This window comes from Prionailurus bengalensis, chromosome D1, assembly GCF_016509475.1.
Source record: "Prionailurus bengalensis isolate Pbe53 chromosome D1, Fcat_Pben_1.1_paternal_pri, whole genome shotgun sequence".
Taxonomy (NCBI): Eukaryota; Metazoa; Chordata; class Mammalia; order Carnivora; family Felidae; genus Prionailurus; species Prionailurus bengalensis.
The window spans coordinates 90,005,492-90,032,139 of NC_057346.1; the positions used below are offsets into that span (position 1 = coordinate 90,005,492).

Sequence of the window (26,648 nt, forward strand, 5' to 3'; positions counted from 1 at the left end):
CGGGGCCTCTGTGTGGTGTTCCCTTCTGCCTGAATGTTCATTCCCAGATCTTCATACATAGCTCACTCTCTCACCTTATGTAGGCCTCTTGAGACCTCCATTCCTTACCCAGCTTTGGGTTTCTGCACATACTTATCACTACGTGAAAATATGTTATGTATGTAATTTATTACTTTCTTCCTCACTGTACAATAAGGGTCATAAGGGGAAAAGCCTTGCCTTTCTCACCACTGCATTCTCAATGCCTAGAACGCTCTAGGCACACAGTTAAGTTTTTGAATGAATAAATAGCTGTGCAAAATCCACGTTTTGAGTTGTGGTGGGAACCCTGGTTTGGAATAGGAAACCCTTAGATTCACTGGAAGGCATTTTCAGTCTATCACCTTGGCAGGCCATTCACCATCAGCTCTTACTGGTGAGTCTGCTTTTGTTAGCCACAAAACTTCACAGAATGAGCGTAAGAAGGTCATAGAATCTGGAGTGGGAGGAGTAGGTGGAGATGAAACGAGCAAATGTGTATGCATCCTCTGAAAAGACGTGGAAGAGAAAGCCCTTATGTGACATTCAGAGCTCTTGAGCTCTGTACCCATAAGGCTTGGCAGAGACTATTCTGGCAACGCTAAAATCGTAAGCCTAGGCCCTCTCATTCATCCTCAAACCCTGCCTAAAGAACACCAAGCCATAGGGTTCCCAAATGATGATGCAAAATAATGCTTATGCATCATAATTTTTGCTTATAACCCACTGATAACTAAAGTATCTAGGGGCAGTTTTCCTTACACGGGGCTACCTTAACAATGGGAAAATCTTCTCTTGATTATATTCAGTCTTATTTTGTTTCTCTGAACATGCCTGTGTTTAAATAGATGAGTAACACTGTCACTTCTCAGACCAGATCTAACCTTTATGCGGTTTGGAACGGGAAGGCCTCATCCTCTGCAGCTACCAAATTGATTTAAAGGAACTGACCTTCCTGTCGTAACACTGTGTGTCGACACCACAGGGGGCTAGGACTCCTTTCAGAGACCCATACCCTGCTGTTTTTCTGCCCCTGGACACTCAGCCTTAATGTGGTGTCTGGTTGCAGCCTCCTTCTCCTCGTACCTCCTCTAAGGGGCCGTCTCGCTCACCCTCTGAACGATATAGGCACTTGTCATCCTGAACCATTTCTTTCTCACTAGAAGCTGACTGGTAATGCAGTGAAATTTCTAGTTACTGTAAGTTGTGCTGACACTTTTAGCATGAGTCTCGTGGCAACGAAGGGCCTTACCAAATAAATAAAATCTAGTTGTTCACATAAAAGGACAGGGGGATGGTTTGTGGGTGAAGAGGAAGGACCGGACTGTTCTCAGAGCCTAAGCTGCTGCTTCTAGCACCCCAGATTGAGGGGAAGAAGTATAGATGGGGAGGAACCGTTACCTGCTTCTGCAGCAGGCCCTGGAGGCAGCCTGATGGCTGGGGACACATTGTAGTCCCAGGAGGAGTTTCAGGAGAGGAAGCTGCCTCTCGAAAGTGCGGAGCTGAGAATCCTGCCTTCCTCCTCGCGCTTTGGGTTCTTTTGTTCTTCCTGACCTGAATCAGATTACAAATGTTGGATCTAGGTCAACGTAATAGTAACAGTGTAATAGAATCCACTCACTGAATACTTAGTAAGTGCCTAGTAAGCACTAAGCGCTCTGCCTGTGTGTAAACATTGCCCTGAGGCTTCAGGCTTGGTGTTAGTGGTGGTCTTTCGGGTGCATAAAAGAGAGCTAAGTAGTTAGTTAAGAAGTTCTCGTAAAGATGCGCAGGTAAGTAAAGAGCACGGGCAACAGTCAGCCTCCTTACAGGCCTCGTGGAAACACCATTCTGGATCTCGTGCCACCCTCGTGGCCAGTGTCCGGGCCACCTCTTCGGCAGCAGCTTCTCTTGCCGTCCCACCAGGGCTCGGCTGTTACGGAGACTCCGCCATCTGTCTGCTTTTTACCCTGTACCGCGTCTACCCTTCCTTCAGGGCCCAAATCAGTTCCTTCTTTGGAATCCTCCTGTGGTCCTCCAGCTTTTGTGGTTCATTTCTGGACTTACCACTTTCTCCTGTGTTTTGTAATCACGTGTGTGCTGTGTCACACCAACAGCCTGTGAGCTTTGGAATGGCAACGTCTGTACTTTATTTTTCTTCCTCTCAGGAAGTCGTAGCAGGTCTGTTACACTTTTCGCTAATGCTATACCTGAGCAGGATTTTGCCACGTTGCAGACTGGGAAAGTGACTGACCAGGACTGGTGAGCCCTTGGCCATCCCTTGGATGATGATGATCATGGCCACAATAGCTGACACTGATGGAGGGCTTGCTGGGCGCCAGGCACTGTTCTGAGGGTGTTATGTGTCATGACTTCGTTTAATTCTTACAACAGCCCCTTAGGGGTAGAGGCTGCTACCGTCCCCATTTTCCAGACGAGGAAAATTAAACATGGAAAGATGGAATAATTTGTCCAAGGTCACGCAGCCAGTAAGTGGGAGAGAACTAAGGTTTGAACCAGAGCCATCTGGACACCCACCTGTCTCGATTGCCTTCTCAAATCACCACTGTAGGCTTGCGCTGAAATAAATGAACAAAAATTTTCAATATTTAGCAAATAAATATTAAGTAAATGAAATTTCTCCCATGCACATCTACTCTAATGAGGGCTTTTAACCTAATTATTCAAGGCTAGTTCCTTTGCTGTTCTCACTTAAAGCTGCACACTTGCTCTGTCTGCTGTGTTTCAGCTTCTGGGAAGGGCAGCGAGGCGGCAGGGAGAGCTTTGGAGGGAGTAAACTGTGTTCCCAGGACTGTGGCAGAAGAGCCCCTGGAGAGGTTTGGGCAGTGCTCTTTTCCTGTCCTTGGCAAGTAACAGGCAACAGAGGTGCTAGCATGACCGTAGCCGCCCATTCGGCTTCAGACCCGTGTGCCTTGTGCATGATGAGATTGGAGAACAGCAGCCTATCTGAGCCAGCCCCCGTGCAAGCTGCTGTCTGCAAAAGCAGGGGCGATCTCAGATGTATCATCGCAGGATAGTTCCTAAAATAAACAGACTTTTTGTTCTGACTCCTGCTTTTCCAGCTGAGGCCTGGCTGTTTCCTCTTTCTTTTTTTAAAACAATCTTTCTAGAAGGCATTTCTCTTCCTTCCTGCCTTTGGGTAATAGGGCTGACATCTGGGAAGAAGGAAGTGATCGACTCCTTCAAAGGTTAGATCTCCACCAGACCCGAAAGTTGTTTAAAATTAAGTTGTGGCCTCTGGGGCTCTGAGTCAAGGTGAGCAGTGCTTGGGCCAGACTTCTGACTCCCACGGGGCCAGAAGCGAGAAAGTGAGCTCTTGCCCTGCATCAACCATCGTCAGTCAAGGAAACAGGTCTTTACTGAGTCTTAACCAGGTGCTTAGGCTTGTGGTAGCATGCGGGTTGCTTACAACCAAGAGGAAATGGGGAGGATAGTCAAGATTGGAATATACGAAGTAATTAGACAACAACAGTGAGATAATACAGACTAAAAACCAAATGTGTGTTTTAGACTCTCACAGTTTTAAGAGTTCTTAGAATCAGCAAGATATACTCGTTAAACCATTACGACCTTGGGATCAGAGGTTCTGGGTCTGAATTCCTAGCCTTATACACCTAGTCCTCTCGTTTAAACTCCCTAGGCTTGGTTTTCTCATCTGCAAGATGGAGATGCTAATAGTGTCTAAAATATGGTTGCTGCAGGATTAACGAGATGATATATTTACTCAGTTAACAAAAAAGCGCTGTTGAGTGCCTTCTTTGTGCAAGGCAGTGTCTAAGTGTATGGAGTTTGTCATGTCCCCGAAATCCCAGTGGCTACAATACAGGTGTTTATTTCTCTCTCATAGTCTGTGTCCATGGGGGATCAGCTTTAACTCTGCTTCTTCATTCTAAGGCCAAAACTAAGGAGCAGCTCCCATGTGGAACATGCCCGCAAAGGGAAAAGAGCAATGCCAAAACCGTGCACCCCACCCCTGTAGAGCAGGGGGTCACCGTTGGGGCAGTGCACAGAGTGATTTCAGACGGAGAGGAGAGTCCTGATGGCCCAAGCATTGTTGCAGTGATCTAGGTCCTGATGGCCCAAGCATCGTCGCAGGGATCTAGGTGAAAGATCTCGAAGTTCTAGGCCTGGATAAGAACAGGAGCGGTGGGGAGAAAAGGATAGGTGGGGCAGCATGGGCTGGGGAGGTGGAGAGGACGCAGCAAATGACCGTATTTGAGGAGTAAAGGAGGAAGAGGGAGCTAAATCGGGAGCCCTGGCTTCCACGCCTAGCCCTGCCACGACTTCCTCACATAAAGTCAGACAAGTCGTTGAGCTTTGCTGGCTTGCGGTGCTGGAGTGTGAACTTTAATAAAAGGGGAGACCTGAGTCTGATGTGACCCCTGAGGTTCCTTCCAGCTCTGTCCCTCTGTGGCTCTAAGACTACAAGGTCTTTGTCTTAGGAGGCCACAGACTATGGGGACCCAGGCTGTTGGCAGGGAAAGTTGGTTTGGAAAGGAAGACGTTGTGAGAACTCCAGTCTGCATGTGTCTCAGCCCCCTGGGTTCTCTGCCTTCCACTGTGCCTCTCTGCTCATAATCTTCACTTTCTCCTGGGCTTTGTTGTGAATCCAAAACAAGAGATAGGATTTCTTTTTTCATCTCCAAAGTGGGATCTGTGGACACACAGGGCCTGAGGTGGTGGGACTTATGTAGCCATGTGTACAGTGTTTCTCCAGTATCTTTGGTATCCTGGCATCTTTATACGCTTCTTCCAGCATATTTCATCTTATGAGAACATCTTCACGATGTCAGCCTGGGGGTCTGTTTGGGGAGAAAACTTACTGCCTCCTCCCCCGTATATCCTCACGGTGAGAAACTTCTGCCAACACTTCCTCTCGAGGGCATGCTTCTGCCTCCCTTAGCTTCTACTGGCCCCTGCCCTTGGGAAGAGGGGTAACTTGTTTGACTGGCAAGAGTCTGGCGGTCATTTGGCTTTTCTTCTGTGTTGTGCAGGGCGAATATGTTAACAGTCACTGCACTGAAAAGACAACATGGCCATATCTTTCTCTCTTCTCTTTTGCTTTCTCGGTTCACCTGGTTCAGGCAGGATGGGGATCCCTCGCTCTTCTGCTCTCCTTTGTGGTAAGCAGATTAGGAAGGAATTGCCTCTCAAGGACACAGATAGGTCTTTGTTCCAGCTTCCCTATCTGTGGTGACTAGATGAGTGAGTCACTCCTGCCCTGCAATTCAGGTAACTTTGAGATAGTGGCCTGGTGGCAGGAGGCACTTTGTGTAGCCTCAGACACAGGTCCATCTCAGGCAGCACGGAGCTTTATTAGTTGGGTCTCCATTAACAAAAGTAGCACCTTGATGGCAACTTAGCTCCTTAAGTCCCTGCTGTCCTTGTTTTTTTTTTTTGTTTGTTTGTTTGTTTTTTTAGTGTTTATTTATTTTTGAGACAGAGAGAGAGCATGAACGGGGGAGGGGCAGAGAGAGAGGGAGACACAGAATCAGAAGCAGGCTCCAGGCTCCGAGCCATCAGCCCAGAGCCCGACGCAGGGCTCGAACCCACGGACTGTGAGATCGTGACCCGGGCGAAAGTCGGACGCTCAACCGACTGAGCCACCCAGGCGCCCCCCGTGCTGTCCTTGTTTGAAATGAGAATACAGTGAAGAAGCGGCACCATGACCTTCCACAGAACACTTTCTGGCATCATATCGCGGTTGGTAAGGGCTTTCAGACCCCCTTCCTCAGCTTTTCCAGTGGGCAGGTGCAGCTGTTAGAGGGGACTGCTCGTCACCGTGCATCACAGCAAGTAGTGTGTTTATGAAGCTGAGTGGCCATCAGCCAATGTCTGCTTGACCCGGAAGCTGTGTTTCTAGGAAGCTTAGTCCAGCTCTGTATCTGGCATTTTAACCACTTCAGCCAAAATGCTGAGTTTGCTACTTTTTTCATGTGGTCATTTCAGTTAAATGACTACTTTGATTTTTCAGTATTGACTTTATTGTGCAGTCTAAGTTCACCAAGGATGACAGTTGTACCTAACAACTTTGAGGTTTTTAGCCTCTTTCCTATCCCTAGCACCAGGCAGTGTTTTGAAATATGCCTTTTAACTGGCAGATATTTAAGTCCTGACATGATGTTGGCTATCTCATGATTTAAGCCCTTGGTAAGCATTGTGCTTTATTCCGTGAGAAGAGAGTTTTGCCAACGTTCATCCTTCTGATTCTAAAAAGAGCATGGGCATAATAGAAATAAACTTGGCATATTTCGAAGCTATTTTGGGGCCTTTTCACCTTGGAACTTTCATTCATTCATTCATTCATCCATTCGCACATTCTCTCCCTCTCTGTGCAATGTAAAAGAAGGGGATTAGTTTCCTTTTAACGGTCTCCTCCTCTTTCAGCAGTTCTGTGTTGTAAGCACAGCTTCCTAAGTGAGACTGTTGGTAATGAACAGAACCACCCAAACTAGTTCAGACAGCACAGCCGGCTTCGGCAAGGACATGGGGCATTTCACAGAACCCGAGTGAAGGAAGTCTTCCTGTGCCTGGTGGAGACAGGAGTGTCAGCTGGTCGAGACTCTCCGTCTCTGTTCTTCGTCCCTGTCTTCTTCCTGCCTCACCTTCCACCTGACAGAGCAGCCTCCTGTGCTTGCTTCTGTCCCTCCTCTTCCCTTGTAATTTCAGCTCACCCTGGTGCCACTGTGGGCCCAGCTGTATGGCAGTTTTCTGATGCAGGATTCAGTATTGCCTCATCACAGGTCTCAAGAGAAGACCCAGCTAGTTCATGTCTGTTAATTATCTGCCCTTGAGTTAGGTGGTCGTACCTCACCCAGACAGCCTCAGTAACAAAGGGGGTGGGGGGGGGAGGGGAGGACGTGTGGTTTGTAGGGCTTCTCCACAGGAGGGGGCAGGGCAGCAAAGTGAGTTGGGGAAGGGAGGCACAATTGAATGAAATTCTGCTATGCTCCCCTAGAGAGACAAACTAGTGCCTAATGTAGGATGACAATTTAGCTTTTCCTAAAATGGTTTTTGATAATTAGACAACAGAGTGCCCATCGCAGACAAGTTCCATTTCTTATTCACCTAACTGTTTCACAGAATGAAACACTCAACCAACATACGGTTCCTAGTGGCACCCCTGTCTCTCATTTGCTGTGACTTCTTACAAGCCAGGGTATATGAGAAAAACTATGAATCTGAAGTCACAGGAGTTACTGCCATCTCTTGCTAGTTTGGTGACTGTGAACTAGTTCCAATTTCTTAGATTCTGTTCCCTTATTCACAGAATGGGGTTGACTTGCTCCTCACCAGCCTCTCTGGGTGCTCTGTGAGGAGCTGATGGTAAACGTATGTTGGATAATTTTGTGAATAGTAAAACACTATACAGATGAGTTCAGGTGTTAATAAATTATGTTAGAGATGGGAACAAAGATACAGTTTTTGTTTGGCATTTAACATGAGGTGCTATGGAATAGACCGTCTGTCATTTGCTTACCCAAGGAAGGTCGTGGCTTTAGGCAAGATCCCTAAACATCAAGTTTCTGGCTCTCCACCTTTAAGTCTCAGGGCTGTCGTGAACCACTTGGAGTTCGTTGGATGAAAGGTGTAATGAGAGGTAATAGGTGTATGCTTCTTCATCGGTGTGCATATCATCATGGTTCCTGGTCATGATAGAGGGCCTTTTGTTCATTTCGGAGGTGGAATTGTTTTAATCATTATAATGGTATTACATGGACTGTTGTCTGGGGTGCTTTTATTATCTGGGTTGCTTTTAATTAGATGGTGATGGTGAGGAAAAAAACGTGGATCACAAATTATTTCCATTTTGCAAACAAGTAAAAGAAACAATGAGTCATAGGTCACTCAAGTAGTAAGTTGAAGAGCTAGGATTCAGTCCAGTTCCATCTGATTCAAATTCCCACATTTTTCTATGTGTCACTGGCACCAGATCTTAGAGCCCACTTTAATCCAGTGATTTCTAATGGGGGTTCTCAGATCCAAGAGGATCTATCAAGATAGAAATAAAATTGTAATGGGAAATCTTAACATTTAACTATAACAGGATTTTGAGTTATGTTAGCTATTTCCCCTCCTTCTGACCTAATTTGTCAGTTATTGATTATTTAATTAATACAAGAAAACTAATTAAATTTTCAAAAATGCTGTTTGTTAGACAAAGAGTTTCAGATTCTGAAGCTCCTGAAAGGTATATGGGGGTCATTGGTGGTTAAAAAGATTGTGAAATGTAGTCTAATCCAAAGACTGCAAACTGATGGGTCATCAGCCAAATCTACCCTAAGGAGGTGTTTTGTTTGGCTCCTAAAGTATTTTTTATGAATACTTTTATGAATTACTGATGAGCATTTAAAACTTGGACAATTTTACCTCAAAAACCCACAATTAAAAAAAAATTTTTTTAACATTTTATTTTTGAGAGATAGAGCGTGAGTGGGGGAGGGGCAGAGAGAGAGGGAGACAACAAATCCGAAGCAGGCTCCAGGCTCTGAGCTGTCAGCACAGAGCCTGATGTGGGGCTCAAACCCACAAACAGTGAGATCATGACCTGAGATGATGCCAGACGCTTATTAACCAACAGAGCCACCCAGGCGCCCCAAAAGATAACAGATTTTTAAAGCTTCTTTTGGAAATTCAAAAGTTCTGACAATACTAGATCCATATTTTACCATGATGTTGACCAGCTGGCTTCTTAGATAGGCAGGTGCTTTCCAATTACCAGTGTTCACTTGGCCCAATTTATTCATTTGTTTTGTGCCTTGGTCTTTTTTTTTTTTTTTTTTTTAAGTTTATTAGGGAGAGAGAGAGAGAAAGAGCATGAGCCAGGGAAGGGACAGAGAGAGAGAGAGGGAGAGAAAGGATCCTAGGCAGGCTCCGCACTGTCAGCACAGAGCCCGACTTGGGGCACGAACTCATGAACCGTGAGGTCACGACCTGAGCTGAAATCAAGAGTTGGACACTTATCAACTGAGCCACCCAGGTGCCCCATGTGTCTTGGCCTTCTTATGCTGCTATTTTAAGGTCTTTCATGCCCACTTGTCTATTTGGCTCTACTATGTCTTTGAGAACAGGAACCACATTGTCATCTTCAGTTCAGCAAACACCATTGGCATCGTTTGGGGGGTTGGGAATGAAAAGAACAGTAAAATGGAGGTCCTACCCTGAGGAATATCACAGCTCAGCATCGTCTCTTTTTAACTCATTAAAGTACCTATCACCTTGGTATGTACAAAGTGCGGGTTCAAGACCTACTTGCTAGAATATGACCTCAGAAAGACTGAGGTCAGAGCACTGACCTGCCATTTATTGCCCACTTAAGCTATTTAAGTAAACTCTTCGGCTGCAGTTTTCTGGTCTCTTAAGTGGGGATAATCTTGGTGCCTGTGGGGTGAAAAGCAGATTGAATGACCTGATGGTCATCAGGGGTTAGGCATGGTGCCTTACATTTAATAACTGCCAGTGTATGGTGACTCCGATTACTAGGGTTAGACATGCAGTTGGCACTCAATTAATGCTTGTTGAATTAACAAGCGAGTGGGTGGAATAAAGTGTAAAGAATTAAATGTGTTTAAACAGGCAAATAGCTGTCAAGGATGATATCACCAAAAGTGTCTCTGGCAGGCCTGGAAACCACAGATTTTTGATGGCTTTGAATGTTCTGGCTTTAATGAGCCTAGAGAAAGCGCATGTTGTGGCAGAATCAGCACCCAAACTGCTGTAAAACACATTTATAAGCTTACCTCTGTGGAATAATATCAATCCCAGGTTAATACAAGGTGATACAAAGTTGAGAAGAGAGGAATAAATCTCCAGTAATCTTGCAAGGTAGACTTGTGCTTAGTGTTTTGAGAATGTACCCAGGACTTCAGGGTTGGCCTGTAGGCTAAGACTCCCCGAAACAGCAGGTTGACATTATCTCTGTGAACAAGCATCGTGGTTGCTAAGGTGACGGCCCGAATGGGAAGAAGCATTAGGCCACTTTCCCAGGGCTCCTGGACTGCTTGCTTCTCTTTTTCACAGCCTTAAGGGACAGGCAGAGGGGAATGGACTTATTTACTCTGTGTTATTACTGTCTCATATAACTGTTACACTGATCCTGTGAAACAGTTTGTTATACAGATGACAAAACTGAAGCTCAGAGAGATTAAGAGACACGTTCCAATTCTCATACATCTTGTAAGCGGCAGGACAGGACTCTGGCTCTTTCCATAACCGCACAGAGCCTCTCAGAGCCAACCTCACCATCTCTAAGGGTTCACTCTGGCCACCCAACCCATTCTCATCCCTGCTCCCAAAAGGAAGCTCAAGTAAAGGCCAGCAAAGTAGATTTACTAAGGGAATACACACTGCTCACTTTCTTCTTACTCATTTTCAACGCATGATTATTTAGCACCTACATTATGCCAGGAATAGCTGCTGTTGCAGAGGATACAGGGTGAACAAGCCAGATAAGAGGAGGTCCCTTCCTTAACTCTAGTGGGAAGAGGCAGACAAAAAAACCAAAAACACTAGTAAACCACTAAATAAAATAACTTCAGATGTCAGTATTAGGAAAGGAAAGAAGGGATTTGATTGAAAAGGACTGGGGAGAAGACACTACTGTAGATAAGGTGTTCAAAGAAAAGCTGAGGAGGTCACTTCTGAGCTGAAAGCTGGCTGCACAAAGGAGCCAGTCAAGCACAAATGGGCGTGGGGAGCGTTGCAGGCAAAGGGAACAGGAAGTTCAGATTAGAGGCTGGCCTCTGGGGACTGTCACAGGAAGACCACTTCACCTTTTAGACTTTTTTTTCTTTTAATGTAATGTGCTTAACAGTGGAGCAATGTTTCTGATTTATAATTTGAATGACAATATTATATTATTTGATATTATTATTTTTCTAGATATTTCGGCAGTGCGGCTAGTAAACTTACTTTAAAAAGCCTATGAGGGGCGCCTGGGTGGCACAGTCGGTTGAGCGTCCGACTTCAGCCAGGTCACAATCTCGCGGTCTGTGAGTTCGAGCCCCGCGTCGGGCTCTGGGCTGATGGCTCAGAGCCTGGAGCCTGTTTCCGATTCTGTGTCTCCCTCTCTCTCTGCCCCTCCCCCGTTCATGCTCTGTCTCTCTCTGTCCCAAAAATAAATAAACGTTGAAAAAAAAAAATAAAAATAAAAAGCCTGTGAGCTATACAAGTCAGGGACACAAGCTGGCTTTGTAGGAAGAAAAAACCTCTGTTTCCTGGCAGAGACCCACATACCTTAGGCTCTGCCTGGGCAGTGGCACACTGCATTCAGGGATGGTAAGGACCCAGATATGGCAGGATCAGGGGGAGGCCTCCAGGAGCCCCGATCACACAGACGGCACTCGGACATCTAGGAAGGGAGCCACCCGATGATGAGAACACTTATTTTGGTACCAAACGAGGTCATTCCCGGGATGTTTTTGGTTATCCCAATGGGTAAATTCTAAAACAACAAGGAAATTAAAACAAAAAAACAAAAAAAAAAACTTTTTTTTTTTTTTTAGGAAAGTGTGGACTAAATACAGAGCATAAAATAATTTAGGAAGTAGAAGGAATGCCATGAACTCAAAAAGGTTCAAGTGGAATAACTTCCGAAACACTAAGAATCACTGCCTCGACCAGTGCGTTCCCAGCCTCTACGTAGTAATAGCCTGAACGTAGTAATAGGAATTAGAAAGCTATTTGCAGCGTTTCAGGAATATGAATGGCTAATAAGGTTAGACAGGCTATCATTCACTCCGCGCCCTTTTCGGTCACTCTTACATTGGTTCCTTCCGTAGTGCAGCAAATCCTTAATGAGTTATCCACTGTGTGCCAGGTAGTATGCGAAGTGCTAGGAAATTTTTTAAATGACTAAAATAAGAATCCTTGCTGTGGAGACATTTTAAGCGTCTGGAGAGCAAAGGGACAAGTAAATGGATCATTACAAAGCACTATAACATGTACTGATAGAGGTGTTTATGGAGTGCTTTGAGAAGTCCACACAGTGGGGCAAATGCTAGCCATAGGGTCTTGGAAAGCTTCCTAGAGGAGGGATCACTAAATCTAACTTTAAAGGACATATATAAATTAGCCAGATGGGTCGAAGGGAATGAAATTCTTGGCAGTGGAAGGATCATATACTTAGATGCAAGGCTTTTAATTCTCTAGAGTGCTTATGCATTGTATCAGAATTGTGTTGGGCTTTGAGTAAAACTCTGGTATCAGTAGCTTAAGCAAACAGAGGTTTATTTGTCGCACGTATTACGTTTGGAGGGAAGTGACTGCTGGCTTTGGTTCAGTAGCTAGTGATATCAGTCTGCCACGTGTCTCTGAGACTCCCTGGACTTGTTGCCATACGATCAAAACGGGGCTATGGCTTTGGGTATCATATCTGTGTTCAAGCATGAAAAAGGGGTCAGAAAAACGGCCATGTCTGTCTTAATCAGAAAAGTAAACATCCCCCACCCAAAGCAGAAGACTTATTCTTCTGTGTCATGGGCTTAGACCAGGCTACATTTCCCCCGCCTCGCCCTGCGGTGTATGCACATACTTAACCCTTCCACCCTCCAGAGTGGAAACCAGCAAGGGAAGCAAGTTAGCAATGACTAGATCAACCAAACAGTGGTCTGCCAGACACATTTCATTTTACTTTTCCTCATGATAAGCTCAAGAGTAGGAGAAGCAGGTGTTCTTGGCTCCACTTTACAGAAGAAGAAACTGAGATCGTGAAATCGCAGAGCTGTACCTTTATTTAGCAATAACAACAACAGCATGAGGGCTGATGTTGATTGTGTGCTTATTACACACCAGATTATGCGAAGCACTTTACATTGTTCTCTCATTTCGTCCTCGCAGCCCCAAGAGGCAGGCTCTCCTTACTTGATAGATGAGCAGTCTGAGGTGTAAGATGTTGACATAACCTGCACAGGGTCACAGAGCTAGCCTGGAGCAGAGCCGGGATTCCAGCCTCAGTCCTCCTAATGCTCTTCTTGCCTCTTCTACCTGGAAACTCTCCGAACTTTCTCCCCGTGGATCCAGTAAATGTGCCATCTCACTGACATTGCCCAGAGCCCTTGAAGCCATCCCATGCCCCTGTTACTCTTGTTAATTTATTTGAGCCACTCCTGTTTCTTCATTATTGCCTTTATGGACAGAGAATCCAGCAACACATTATTTCAAATGTTCTGCCATTATGAATGCATTTCCTTTCATTGTAATAGCACCGACCATAATGAGTACATTTTGTATTCGTGCAGATGTCACTGGTGTTTTCGATGCTCCATTCTAATTTATGTTGGAAAATGAATACTTAAAGTATTGCCCAGGCTCCCATTACTCCAGAGGAAATGAGGGACACCCGGTGTGTATGCATATGTTTTTGCATTCATGCAGCAGATAGAATGTTTTGGTCAGAATGAATTGTGTGCCTGAAATGAGTCTGGCCCTTTCCTGGAAGGACACACTGGAGGTAATTTGCTGTGCCTATCGGCGAACCTGTGCAAGCAGGTTTCTCTATGAATGAGTGTCGGGGCCTACTGAAGGGACACAAATTATAGTCAGATTTTGTTAGAAAGGGAAGAGGGAAAGCTTAGCTGATTGAGGGATCCAGGTCGTGGGGTATCCCGAGAGCTTGCCTTCATGTGCACAGCCTGCAAGGTTGCTGATGTGTTCAGTGCCAACAAATCACCCCATCAGCCAGCCACACACTGTTATAGCCTTTTTGACATTGAGGGTGAATAATGAGACAGGCCCACTGGGGAGCAGAAGGTGCTTGGTTTGGGGCTAGTTGTGTGAACTGATCCTTACCTTGAGAGACTATCTGTGAGGTGGAGGGATGATGATAGGCATAGAGTATGAAATGCCAAATTGCGGTAGAGTGTGGCTTCTTTGTGGAGAGAGGCTGAAGTATTCAGCTGTCCAAGAAATGGTTTTCCCTACGTTTGAAACAATATGTGGGCCATAAGTCTCTAGACATTGGACCTGTCTGTTGGGGATACTTAGGGTGGTATCTTTTCAGATACGTCTATGCCAAACATCTCCTTTCCAAGGCTTGGTATTGAGGTGGTTACAGGGCACCCTGGAAGATAGCATGTGAGCCCCATTATTAGGAATCTTCATTCAGGGCTTCTAGGAATTCAAAAGAAGCTGACTTGGTGGTTTACAGAAGAGTAGCCTAAATTTCTGTCAAATCCCACATTTTTATATCACACCTATTCCAGTTGCCCTTTAGTAAAAGTTGTGTGCTCAGTTTAGGATTCCTGACTTCATATACACATGTATATACAGTGGATATATGGATCCACTGGAGATCCATATATATCCATTTATATATCCATATATATATCCATATATATATATATATATATATATATATATCCATATATATCCAGTGGATATATGGATTGGGGGGTCTGGAAATGTTTTTCTTTTAGCAAAAAAGGGAAAGACCCTTTCTAAAATTTGGTGTGGGGGAGAGCAACATTTTTATATCTAAGTGATCTTAAATCTCACTAGCTTCTTATTGCTAAAAAAGAAAATCTATCAGAATCTAGACTGTAGCATTTCAATATTTGTCCTTTTCTGTTTCATAGGCAGTGCTTTCCCCTCCAAGTTTCTGTAGCCTTAATTTTTACACAATTCATCACCTGACTCTTCTGTCAACTTAGAACACAGACTCAAAAGAACTAGTTTTTCCAAATCTTTCTAGAAATATGAACCCAGAGAAGATCAGTGCAGTAATCTTAAAGAAGTTATTGTTCTTTACTTCTTTGATGACAAAAATCTACTAACACTGTCCTCTATGGAAAATTCCGTTTTACAGGACATTCTGTTGGACCAAATACATTATTCAAACACAAATGTACCTTGGGGCACCCAGGTGGCTCAGTTGGTTGAGCGTCTCAGGTTGGTTTGGCTCAGGTCATGATCTCATAGTTCATGGGTTCGAGCCCCATGTCAGGCTCTGTGCTGACAGCTCAGAAGTCTGCTTTGGATTCTGTCTCCCTCTCTCTCCACCCTTCCCCTGCTCACACTCTGCCTCTCTCTCTCTCAAGAGTAAATAAACACTTAAAAAAGAAAAAAAGAAAACACCATGAACATACCAGCGCTGAGTTGAATCTCTGAGTCCCACATTCTCTATTATTACAAACTCAAATGCCCATACTGCTCGCCGCATCCTCTCCAAGAACACAGCAAGAGGCAAACATTTCAGAGCCACAAGGCTGGGCAGTCTGCCCCATTGCTCACCATTTCCTCAGGGGTGGTGACTTGTTTTTTGTTTTGTTTTTTGTTTTTAGTTTTTATTTATTTTTTGAGAGAGAGAGAGAACAGAGGAGGGGCAGGGAGAGAAGGAGAGAGACAATCCCAAGCAGGCTCCACGCTGTCAGCGCAGAGCCCGACATGGGGCTCGAACTCACAAACCGGGAGATTGTGACCTGAGCCAAAATCAGGAATCAGAGGCTTCACTGACTGAGTCACCCAGGTGAGGGGCAGTGATTTCACTTCTGCCCTGGGGCGGGGTTGGTCTGAAGGGAGTGCAGGAATGAGGGTGCAGATAGAAGCTGTCTCCTAGAGCAATGGCTTCACGTCTCCTCCTCGGACAGACGGCAGAAGAAGTTGCAGTTTACCACCAGAGCGCTTTGGAATCTGAAGTGTAGCAGACCGAAGCCCAAGAACCTCTGGGTCAGAGGTGTGTGCCGCTGTGGGGCCAGAGTGAGGAGCAGGGGTGAGGACACAGTATCAGCCTGGTTCTCTTTCAGTTCACTGCTACCTGCTCGGTTAAGCTGGCGGGCAAGCCCGGGAAGCAGCCTGAACTGCTCTCCGGGGGAGCTGCTGATCTTAAGAGAGTTCCTCTAGCAAATGTGCCTTCAGGGGACCATATAACCAGATGCAGAGCCATTTGCGTTAATTCATCCTACACATGTCTTTTGCCTCCTGAAATGTTCAAGGTTCCTGCCATATGCAGACACAAGCGTCTGGTCTCTAAATAGCTGTGCGCGTAGTCCACTCTAAGATGATTGGACAGCAGGGGTCCAGCCCCACAGAGACTGTGGCTCCCTCTTCCCTGGACTTAAGTTGTCTGTACTTCCACTGCCATCCTTTGGTTACAGTTGTCCTTAGCCGTGAAACAAATTCAGGGTCTTTACATTTTTCCTCAACAACAAGTGGCACCTACTGAGTGAGAACAGGTTGACACCAAATCTTTGTATTTTCTAAAACTGTTCACTGAAATAAAACAATTTATAATAATAGCCATCACTTATATGGACCTTGTGCCAGATACAATGTTGAGGGCTTTAATAAGGTATTTTGTTTAGTGCTCACAACTACTCTACGATGTAGGGGTTCTTGGACCCATTTTACAGGAGGGTATTAAAACGCAGAGAGGAAAGTGACTTTCCCAAGATTCTAGTATCTACTTACTTCAGAACCCAGTCCTTCCCTTTCAGATGGTTATTGCCAACTAGAAGAGTGAAGAAAGATGTCATCAAAGAGATTCTGTTAGCCCACTTAAGATAGATAGGTTTCCTCTTACTTTAATCAGGTGGATAGGAAAGGCCATGGTGCTCTATAGACCCAGAGCTAATTAACCCAGGGGTGACAGGTACCAACAGGTAGGTCAGCACGATGCACACCTGGCAAGGGTCACTGCCCCGCCCCACATTCTTTTTGGTGGGAAGAACATTGGTTTTGCAGTTGGGCAAATCCGGGCCCCAGATGTGATCAAGTCACTGGCCTCTGTGAGTCTCAGTTTTCCACATCTGTGAAACAGGGCATCATAATGCCTTCTTCCCAGAGATGTGGTCCAAATGGGATGGGAGAGTGTATGTAGCTGCCAATTGTAATGCATGCTCCTTGGATAATTTTTTTAAAGTTTATTTATTTTGAGAGAGAGGGAGCTCAAGCATGGCGGGGGGGGGGGGGGAGGCGGTAAGAGAGAGAGTCCCAACAGGCTCCACACTCCTCGTGGAGCCCAACGTGGGGCTGTCTCATGACCTCAAGATCATGACCTGAGCTGATATCAAGAGTCAGACACTTAGCCAACTCAGCCGCCTAGGTGCCCCTCATTAGAAAAAAAATTTTTTAAATACATGGTTGCTTAAAATGTCATTTTACTGTGTGTTAACAGACTGTTTCCCAGGCACCCTGAAGTGTTTTGGCCCCGGCAGGAGAATGGTTGTGATCCAGTGCTCTGCAGCTTCCCCAGAGGCGGGTTCATTCTTCAGAACCAGTTCTAATTTTTATGGCCTGTTTTTCCCTCCAAGGTGGGAGGTAGGCTGAAGCCTTCCCTCCTGCCCTTTCTATCCTATACCCTCCCTGAAGAATTCTCCCACCTCCCTTTTGTGATTTCCTTAAGTGCTTTTAATGGCCGCTTGACACTAGAAAGATATTCCCAGCAGGCACTCCATCTGTAATGGCTGCTGGCTGCCTGATGTGAACTTGCGGCTGACCTCTGGGAGAGCAGTGCGGGGTGAGCAGGGAGTCAGGCTCTGCTCCAGCAAAGCAGGGTGGTGGGTCCCTGAGCAGCTGGCAGGCAGCTGGAGGAATGGCCGCAGACATTTGCTTCACACCTTTGCCACCTCTCTCCTGCACGTCCGGAAGTATCCTCGGCAGAGGATTATGGTATGGGTAGACTCCCACATTCTTGACACCAGCCACAAACAAAGCAAAAACAAGAACAGTGCACAGAGGGCTGCTGGAAGTACATTTCCGCGGTGGCTCTGGGTCGGCGCTGTGAGGAGCGGTGCGGTGTCCTCAGGGTCATCTGCAGTCGCCAGCGCCAGCCAGCCATTATTCCACTGCCTGCCACCTGGGGGCCCACGCTGCCTCCCACTCTTTTTTAGCCTTCTAAATATGACTGTCTTCGTCAAGGGGAAGGTGATGAGGTGCAAGAAATGGAGGAAAAATGCAAATCCCTTGTGTCTTCATTTCGCAAATAGACACACAGCTGCTAAGCAGGGTTGTAAGCGTTTAGTCATAATATGTGCCCTCGAGCAACAGCTCACTGTCTAGAGGAGAAAAAGCCAAGTATCATACGGGGTTAATACCACCCCAAGAGACATGTGTGGTGGCCAGCGACCAGTGCCGGGGAAACAGATTTCACATTAAGTCGTGTGTGACTCTCTTGTACCTGCTGGGCTGTGCCCTAAGCCACACAGCCAGGACTTTATAAAAGAGCCTTCTGTACCCACCACTGTTCACAGCCTCCTTCCTGACCTCTCAGCCCTGCTCACCTTGTCCACTCCCGAGCCTTCCTGGACCTTCTGAAGTTTGGACCTTGTAATGGATTGTCCTGTTCATGGACCTGGCTCATGGCTCATGGCTGTCCCTCTGCCCCTCTTGCCAGCTCCGACCCTTGCCCTGCGTCCGTGGCAGTTGTTCATGCATATTTCCCCATGCAGGCTGCTCCTAGGTCTGCTGGTCTCACCAGCCCCTGGGATTCTACATTTGTACCACCCCCCACCCCCCTACCGTGAGCAGGGTCACCGCCAAGTCCCAGGCTCTGTGAGCCCGAGAGCTGAATGCTCAATGGTCTGTGCAGGCCAGAAGGGTCGGGACACCCTGCATGGAAGACGTAGCCTGGAAGGCTGGTTCTGATTTGGGCAGGGAAAGGGAGAGGATATTGCTATTCCAGGCTGGAGCAAGAGAGGCCCTTGTTATGACTTGTTAACAGCTGTTAAAGCCGTCAGTGTGAAGGAGGAGTTTAGAACTGGAGCTGCCACAGAGATTTAAGGATTATCTGTGGATTTCAATGCCATTACTGTTCTTTACTGGAGGGCAAGGGAGGGGGGAGGTTGGAACGAAGGAGAAAATAAAGCCTCTAGTGCAGAGTTATGTCAGATTCGTGGAGTTTTACACTCCTCCCCCAGACAGTTTTTGCATTCCTATGGTAGGCCTGATTTGAGAGTCTGGTCTTAACCCTTGGCAGGAGTGCCCTTTATAAAGCCTTGATATGACCGTTCATTCCAGTTAAGATGAGTAAGAGCTAAGTGGGTGATCATCTTTTCTTTAACATGGACCGCGGTTCCCGCCGTGGTTGCTAGGCCCCTATAGATAATCTCACCCCATTTCCAAAGCCTGGTCTGCCATCCTCTCCACTGGGCAGGAAGAGGCATGTGATTAGCCACCAGAGTCCTCCGGCCCAGCAGGGCTCCAAGGCCTGTCGGCCATCAGATGACATCATAAGAGCAACAACAAGAGGCAAAGGATGGGTTAACCTCATCGTGGCAGACATTTTACAACATCTACGCGTGCCCGATAATGACAGCGTATACCTTCAACTTGCACGGTGTTATGTATCGATTATATCTTGATAAAGCTCGGGGGGGAACCAGACTCCAGAGAGCTTGGGGAAGCAGTTTGGGAAAGCACTGCCTTCCAGCTGAGCATAAAGCAAGTGGTTCCATAGGCTCTGCTGAAACTCTGTCTACAGAATTGTCATTTTTTTAACCTTTTTTTTTCTTTCTCGTGTATATTTCAGTCAAGGGCCCTAAAAATAGTTTTTAGAGAGGAGTGGCTTTATTGTCTCACAGCAAATGTTTTTTCATTTAAAAACAGGCCCTGAAAGAATTCTCTCATCTTTTCCCCAAAGTGGTTAGCTGGCATATTTATTTCATTGTCATTCCCTCCCTCCACCCCTCAGTGCCGGGCGGAGTGAAGATCGCAGTGGAATGTTTTGAACAGTGAGTGGGTGAGTGGGCGGGGAAAGCAGAAGCTCTCTACACTTCCTGGTAATGTCTCATGCTGGTGTAGAAGAGCCATCAGACATGTGTACTATCCTATACAAAACAGAGTTCTGATTGGGACGCAGAAGTGAGAGCCTGAGCTGTCATCTGATCCAGGAAGGAGGAAGGGAACGGAGCAACGTGGAGTGAAAGTCTGTTATGTCAGGCACTATCTTGCACACCGTTTCCTGAGAAGAGCGGTTACTTAATGAGCATTTACCATGTGCCATATGCTTTTACATTCATAAAGAACCTGGAATCATCGGCCCTATTTTACAAATGAGGAAACTGAGGCCCAGTGGAGTAAGTTTTGCCCAGGGGACCCAGTTAATAAGTGGAAGGACTGAATTCAAACCTTGATTTCTCTGTCCTTCCTGCTCCTCTCAGTGTGAAAGCCAGGGTGGAAAAAGTCTGACAGCAGGGAGCCATCTAGATTGTGGACAGATGCCCCTCAACTCTGCAGCTTTGGAGGGTGACTGGGCCTTCCTTGATACTAAGGGGAACATTCCCCTGATGCTTTGGGGCGTTTGGATTATCTTGTTCTGGCTGGCCCCAGCGGAGAACAGTTGCTTTTCAGGTATCATGAATAAATGTTCCGACATCTGATTTATGTTGGGCCACAAGCAAGATGTTCTGCAGATGGATAGAACAGGTCTGAAGAGGTGGGACTGTGTCATTTGAGTGTTACAGCAGAGCTGGCTTCAGAAAGAAAACAGGAGGAAGGCAGAAGATGCCTTTAATAATCTTTATCTGCATCCTTCAGCACCCTGCGCTTACACCCTAGTCCTGGCCCTGTAAAGGTGATAATTTCTCTTTCTCTCACAAAACTTAACCATCTACCTTGTCCCGTCAGCTTCTAAGATGTCAGCTGGCTCACCCAGAAACTCATCTGTGCTCAAGTGGCATACGTGGTCCCATGACCTACCCTTGTCTTACAATAGCTACTAAGTTTTTCACTCTAGGGACTCAGCCAAAAGTGTCGCACCTCAGACTAAAGGAACAACGTCGATAAGGTCTTCAGGTTTAGTGGCTTATGGGGAGATCTTTTGAACATGACAGGGGCCGTAGCTGCCTTTTCCATGATGTCATGTTGGGTACCTGCGACTTTCCCCGGTGCTAGGGCAGCCCTTTGACTCAGAGCAGTGGGCCTTGTTCGGCCTTGAGAGCGGGTGATGGCATGCAAAGAGCGGAGACCTACAGCACTCGTTCCTCTTTTCTCTCTTTGGTCTGGCTCTCCGGTGTGGTGTGTCCGTGCGCATTGGGTCATCTTCCTCTCTCCTGGCCAGACTGGTGCCCTCTCTCATCTGACGGCACTGACGTGGAACCTGGGGAGAGCCTCTTGCAGGATTCGCTGAACGTAAATTGGATGGGATGTTCTCCTTCGCTCTCTGTCTGCATCAGTGGAGCAGATTCCTACGGTCCAGATCTTGGCTGCACCGTGAGCTTTTGGAACATTGGGGTAGGGATAGCTTTCTTACCTTCTCCACTTCCTGGGGGGCGGGGGGACTCCTAGCAAGAGTGTTTACGGCAAGGGCAGGGATAGGACAGAGTAATAAAGAGGCAGGGAGCCAGGCCTCCGTCTGAAGGGTTCCTTTTTCTAAACCTCTTCTTAGTTATGCTCATTTCAGAGAATATAAGCTGGCTGGAGATGCCTGAGTTGTTAATTAGGCAGAAGACACCGCCTTGTAGTTTACTGTTTCCCTATTTCAGAGCCCTCTCACTGTCCCTGGCATAGGCCTTCGACTCCTGGACAAGTGAGTCTGGCTTTGGCAAAGAGGGAGTCGTGGGCTCTGCTTGGGAGCAAGCGTCTGTTCACTCCAGACCCCCAGCATCATACATTGGCAACTGTAGTGTCTATCCAAGGGGAGTCTTGGACTTGCTCTAATGGTGCATAATCACATGTGAGCAGCTTGATGCCTGCCTGGCCCCCATGCAGGCTTTATATTGAGTTACTGCTGGGTGTTTTTTTTCCCCTAAAATTCTGCTTGCGCTGCCTTGGAGAGTGTCACATGGAACCCAGGCTGAATATTCTAAACATAGCCCCGGTTCACGTTGTGGAGTGCTGGCCGTGTGGCAGACGCCATGTGGAGCCCTGACCCCCTTCTCGTCTCCTGCTTTCCCCCACCCACATCCCTCCCATCTTCTTGAGAGACGCTTTGAACATGACCATGAAGATAAGTGTTAGGAGCTGCTGCTGAGATGCTCTTTCCCTCATGCACCCTCTCACACGCTATCTCCAACCGCTGGGAACCTCCCACAGCTCCCTGGACATGCCGAGCTGCTCCACATCTTCAGGAGTTTGTTCAGGCTGTTCCCTCCACCTGGCGTGCCCTCCTTCTGGCCCCGTAGGCTTCCTGGAAACTACCAGTCCATCTGTCAGCACTGAGTGGCGGTCTTTTCGGTCTCTGTGAGCAGAATTTACCATCTCTTCCTTGTCTCATAGCGCATAGGCTGCATTCTTTGCCAGTCCGTGAGCCCCAGCCGAACCCCCTGTTTTTCCATCACTGGCAGGCAGTAGGGGCTCAGCCGCCGTGAGATGAAATAGAAGCAGTTGGCTTTGGGATAGGAGTACTATGAAAACTGTTGAAGGCGGTTCAGTGCTCGTTACTTGTCAGTAAGTACATTAAACGCCCTACCTATGACCTCATTTAACACTCCTGGCAACTCTAGGAGGGAGATCCTGGTATTTCCCCTTCTTGAGCTGCCCTCCGGCACCCACGCGCCCGTCATTCTCTGCCCCAGCGTCCTGCTTACCTTCTTCACAATACTTTCCTCTGTCTGAAACGATCTGTTTCCTTGTTTCTCAGTTGTCTCCTTCACCAGACAGGAAGTTCCATGAGAATGGGGACCTTGTCGGTCGTGCTCACTGCTGCAATGCCAGCACTAGTACAGTGCCTAATACCCCGTGGGCGCTCAGGGAGCGTTTGTTCGCTGAAAGAGCAAAGGAGTGAATGAAGACGCCCCGTGTCACAGATAAGCAGATTGAGGCTTAGAGAGGCTATCAGATAGCTTTGCCAAAGTCACCCAGCTTAGAAGGGCTTGGTTGGGAATCCTGTTTTTATTCCAAAGTGGACGAGCCTCACAGATGATACCATCCTCGTTAGGCGTTTTCCAAGGAGACAGATCTTCATGTTCCTAGGAGAAAGTCTGCTTTTCTGTTGGATACAGTTACTGCCTTGAAGGCCATTCTTCCCCATCTTCCACTTTACCTGCTAAATCCTTTCTCCTAGGCCAGTGCAGGTTGTGTGAGGTGCTGTGTGCCAGCCGTCCGATGCCTCCTAAGTGCCAGGCATGTTGCTAAACACCGGGGATAAAATGGCGAATGAGAAACAGATTCAGCCTCCCAGGAGCCCAAGTGGCAAAGACACATTTATAACACAACCGCATGAGGGCTGTGCTGAATCCCTGAACCCCTGGAGGCTGTGGGGGAGAAGCAGGGGTCTGTCAGACCACCTTCATCGCTGGCTCCCTGCAGGCAGATAAGGGGGTGTCAGCCCAACTTAACTCAGATGTTCTCCTCTAGGGGGTAGAGCGGAAATCGGCTGAAACCTTGAAAGGAGCATCCTAATTAAAAGGGTGAGAGGTGGATGCCTCTCACCTCAGGGCAGACAGGATTGAAACTGAAACCAGTGTCTGACCCAGAGACATCCTGCCCTAAGTCCCCGGGACGGTGTCTTGGTGGCGGGCCCTTTGGCACGACTGTTGGCTGGAGCCCACAAGAACGAAGGTGAGCATCTGAGGGAAATAGCGAACTTGCAGCCAGGGTCCTACAGGGAGGTCACAGGCGGAGAGACTGTCGGGATGCCTTACAGCAGGGAGGAAGGTTTCTGGTCTTTGATGTCCAAACTGGAGTGTCAGTCTCCAAGACCTTGGACAGATCTTCAGCGGTCAGCAGAGCTCACCGCCCGCGCCACTGGGAGTGAGGAACGCAGCCAGGCTGACTTCACGTGCACCCTCCTGTGCCGCTGTCACCCATCACCGAGTCCCCTGCCCAGCCTTGGTCACAGTTCCAACTCCGCCTACCTGTGGGACTTGGGGATGTCACTTCGTTTCTCTGTTCCTCGTGTTTCTTCATCTGTAAAATGGACTGCTGGTGCTGTTAGGATTCTTGCTACAAACACTGAATGTGAACATGTTGGAGAGGGATTAGTTCAGTGCCCAGCAGATAATAACGATGGCCTCCACTTAGTGAGTCCTTACATGTGTCACTATCTTCATTTCACAGATGTGGAGACGTCGGTTTAAAGAGGCCTCCCACCCACGGTCTCATGCTGATGTGTGTGGACCGGGGCCTTGAAGCCCTGTCTCCGGTTCTTAGCTGTGTGCTTTTCCCACCGTCCCTACCATCACAGTGGCTAACCCTGCTCTCCCACTTCTGGACCCGTGCCTCAGCCGGTGTTTTCTACAGAGGGAGGGAGGAGAACCACGAATAAGGCCCCCTTTACTTCCACCTTGGCCTGCTTGACTCTCTCCCTCTGCACACCATTAGGGGAAGGGAGGATAGCTAAAGTTGAGAACCCAGACCTGCCTTGAGCACAGCTCACAGCTGCATTGTGGAGGGCTGGAAGTTGCCAAACATGCAGCTGTTTTATAAGGAGGCCACATGAGAACATTTCCTCACGCGGAGGAATTGGCTCTTCAGATTTCCTTGCTTGGGGAGGACTGGACTTGAGCTTGCTTCTGCTTTGCCCTCAGTGACACAGCATTCCTTGGACACACCCATCCTTTACCAGTAAGGCTTAGTCATTTGTAAGAGTAACCATGTCTGATACAGCATTCTCAGCCACACCTGGTGCCTCCCCCCACCCCCTTGTGGTTCTGTGTACCCGGTGATTGCAGTGACAGAAAAGAGATAGAGCTTGGGCTCACCTGTAGAAATCGGCTGTCCCTGAGATTCCTGGGAAGTATCTCTGAGACTGGCAAGCTGCCCGCAGTTAACCTGGGAAGGCTTGGAAGGTTTCTAGAACAATAATACCTCAAGGAGTTATTTTGATAATTCACTGGGTCATTCATTCAAAAAACATTTGGTGAGGTTTCCCTGGTGTCAGGCACATTATCCGGTACTGGTGATACAGCAGGGAACAAAATACTTAAGGACCCTTAGCATCTCAGAGTAGCTTTAGGTAGTGACAGGTGCTGTGGAGACAATACAACAGTCTGACGTAATTGTGCAGGACTGGGGTGGCTGCTCTAGACTGCTTGGTCAGGGGAAGCCTCTGAGAAGGTGACATTGAAGCTAAGACCTGAATGTTAAGGAGCCAGTCACTCCAAGCCATGAGGGGAAGAACTTAGGGAATCAAAGAGCAATGCCAAAGCCTTCATGCGGGAGCAGGCAAAGCCAGTGTGGCCAGCAGGTGGCTTGAAACGGGTTAGAGAGGGAGGCAGAGGCCAAATCGTGCAGGGATTTGGGAACGATGAGCTTTCTTCTAAGGCTATGGGAGGCCATTAAAGGAGTTTTGAGTGCGGCAGCGCCATAATCTGTTGCACATTGAGAAGTATGACTCTGAATGCAGCTTGAAAACTAAGCAGTAGTGGAGTAAGGGTAGAAGTAGGAGGACCAGTCAGAAGGCAAGGGCAGTAGGTCAAGCAAGAGATGGTGGTGGCCGTGGAGAAGAAGAGGGAACCAGCAGGGGATGGATTCTGCAGTGTGAGTCAGCAGAACTTGCTGGTGGACTCGATGGGATAAGGAGAGGGTGCTTCTAATGTTCTGAGCACAACGGTCAGCACATATGATGCACTTAATAGGCTCTAGCTGTTTGCTGCCATCATTGACAAATGGCCAGTTACCAGACACCAAGGGAACAGGCCCGGGCGGGAAGGAATCTTGAACCCATTCAAATGATGGCATGACGCCTACAGCACATGTGTGACGTCCATGTTGGCTCTTCTCTTTGTTAATAAGTGGCATTCTTAGAGAAAACGGGGCCTGCAAGTTTGACAGTGTATTCCGGGAACCAGAAATGTTGATTTCCAGTTCATCTCACCGCCATCAACTCACTGTATGAGCATCAGCCTCTCTTAGGCTTGATTTCTTCATCTAGAGCTATGAAACGTATTGAGCACTTTCTGTGTGCCAGGTACCATGCCACGCCAAGCACTCTGTATATGCTCATCTCCGCTTAATCTTCCCTGCAACTCTTCCAGGAGGGCACTAAATTGTTCTCCATTTCCAGGTAGGAACACTGAGCTCACGATCCCACAGCTAGTAAATGGCAAAGCTGTGACTCAAATCTAGGTGCTTCTTCCCTTAAATCCACATTTATAACCCTCTGTGATATAAGAAGCCACAGTGGGTCTTGAGAATTGGTTTGCTTCCAGTTTTCAACTTCCGGACCTCAATTCAGGGTCACCGTGGGACTCAAGACTACTGAGAACTAATCTGGAATACTTAAAAAAAAAAAAAAAAGCCCACAATTCATACAGAGATTAGAGATTAGTGTCAAGTATGTATTTATTTATTGATCCTTTCTCCCTCTCCCTTTGGTAACTTGTAAGATACAGCAGCTGAGGCAACAGGAAATTTGAAGTCCAGCGTTTTATGAAATCTTATGTTTAAGATTTCTGTGAAAGGAGGGGCGCCTGGGTGGCGCAGTCGGTTAAGCGTCCGACTTCAGCCAGGTCACGATCTCGCGGTCCGGGAGTTCGAGCCCCGCGTCAGGCTCTGGGCTGATGGCTCGGAGCCTGGAGCCTGTTTCCGATTCTGTGTCTCCCTCTCTCTCTGCCCCTCCCCCGTTCATGCTCTGTCTCTCTCTGTCCCAAAAATAAATAAACGTTGAAAAAAAAAAATTTAAGATTTCTGTGAAAGGAAGCTGCTTGAGTGAGATTTGGTTTCCATTATTCACTTGCAAGAAAAGATGAGAAAACAGGGTCAGGGGGATTTCCTGAAGGTGCAGGGAGCAGGGAAGGTAAGCCCTTGGGCTATTT

At 47.3% G+C, this 26,648-nt stretch overlaps 1 protein-coding gene across 2 annotated transcripts in view; it reads left to right on the plus strand.

Moving 5' to 3' along the window:
* TRIM44 (tripartite motif containing 44) overlaps positions 1-26,648 on the plus strand; it is a 109,903-nt gene that overhangs the window by 68,956 nt on the left and 14,299 nt on the right. Inside the window, exon 5 of one of the 2 annotated variants that reach the window (XM_043580967.1) lies at positions 23,248-26,112. The exons of the other annotated variant lie outside the window; for it this stretch is intronic. Within the exon in view, the coding sequence (XP_043436902.1) occupies positions 23,248-23,254 (7 nt within the window). The 3' untranslated portion in view covers positions 23,255-26,112. Of the gene's footprint in view, positions 1-23,247; positions 26,113-26,648 lie in introns of those variants that run through there. 2 annotated transcript variants of the gene reach the window in all.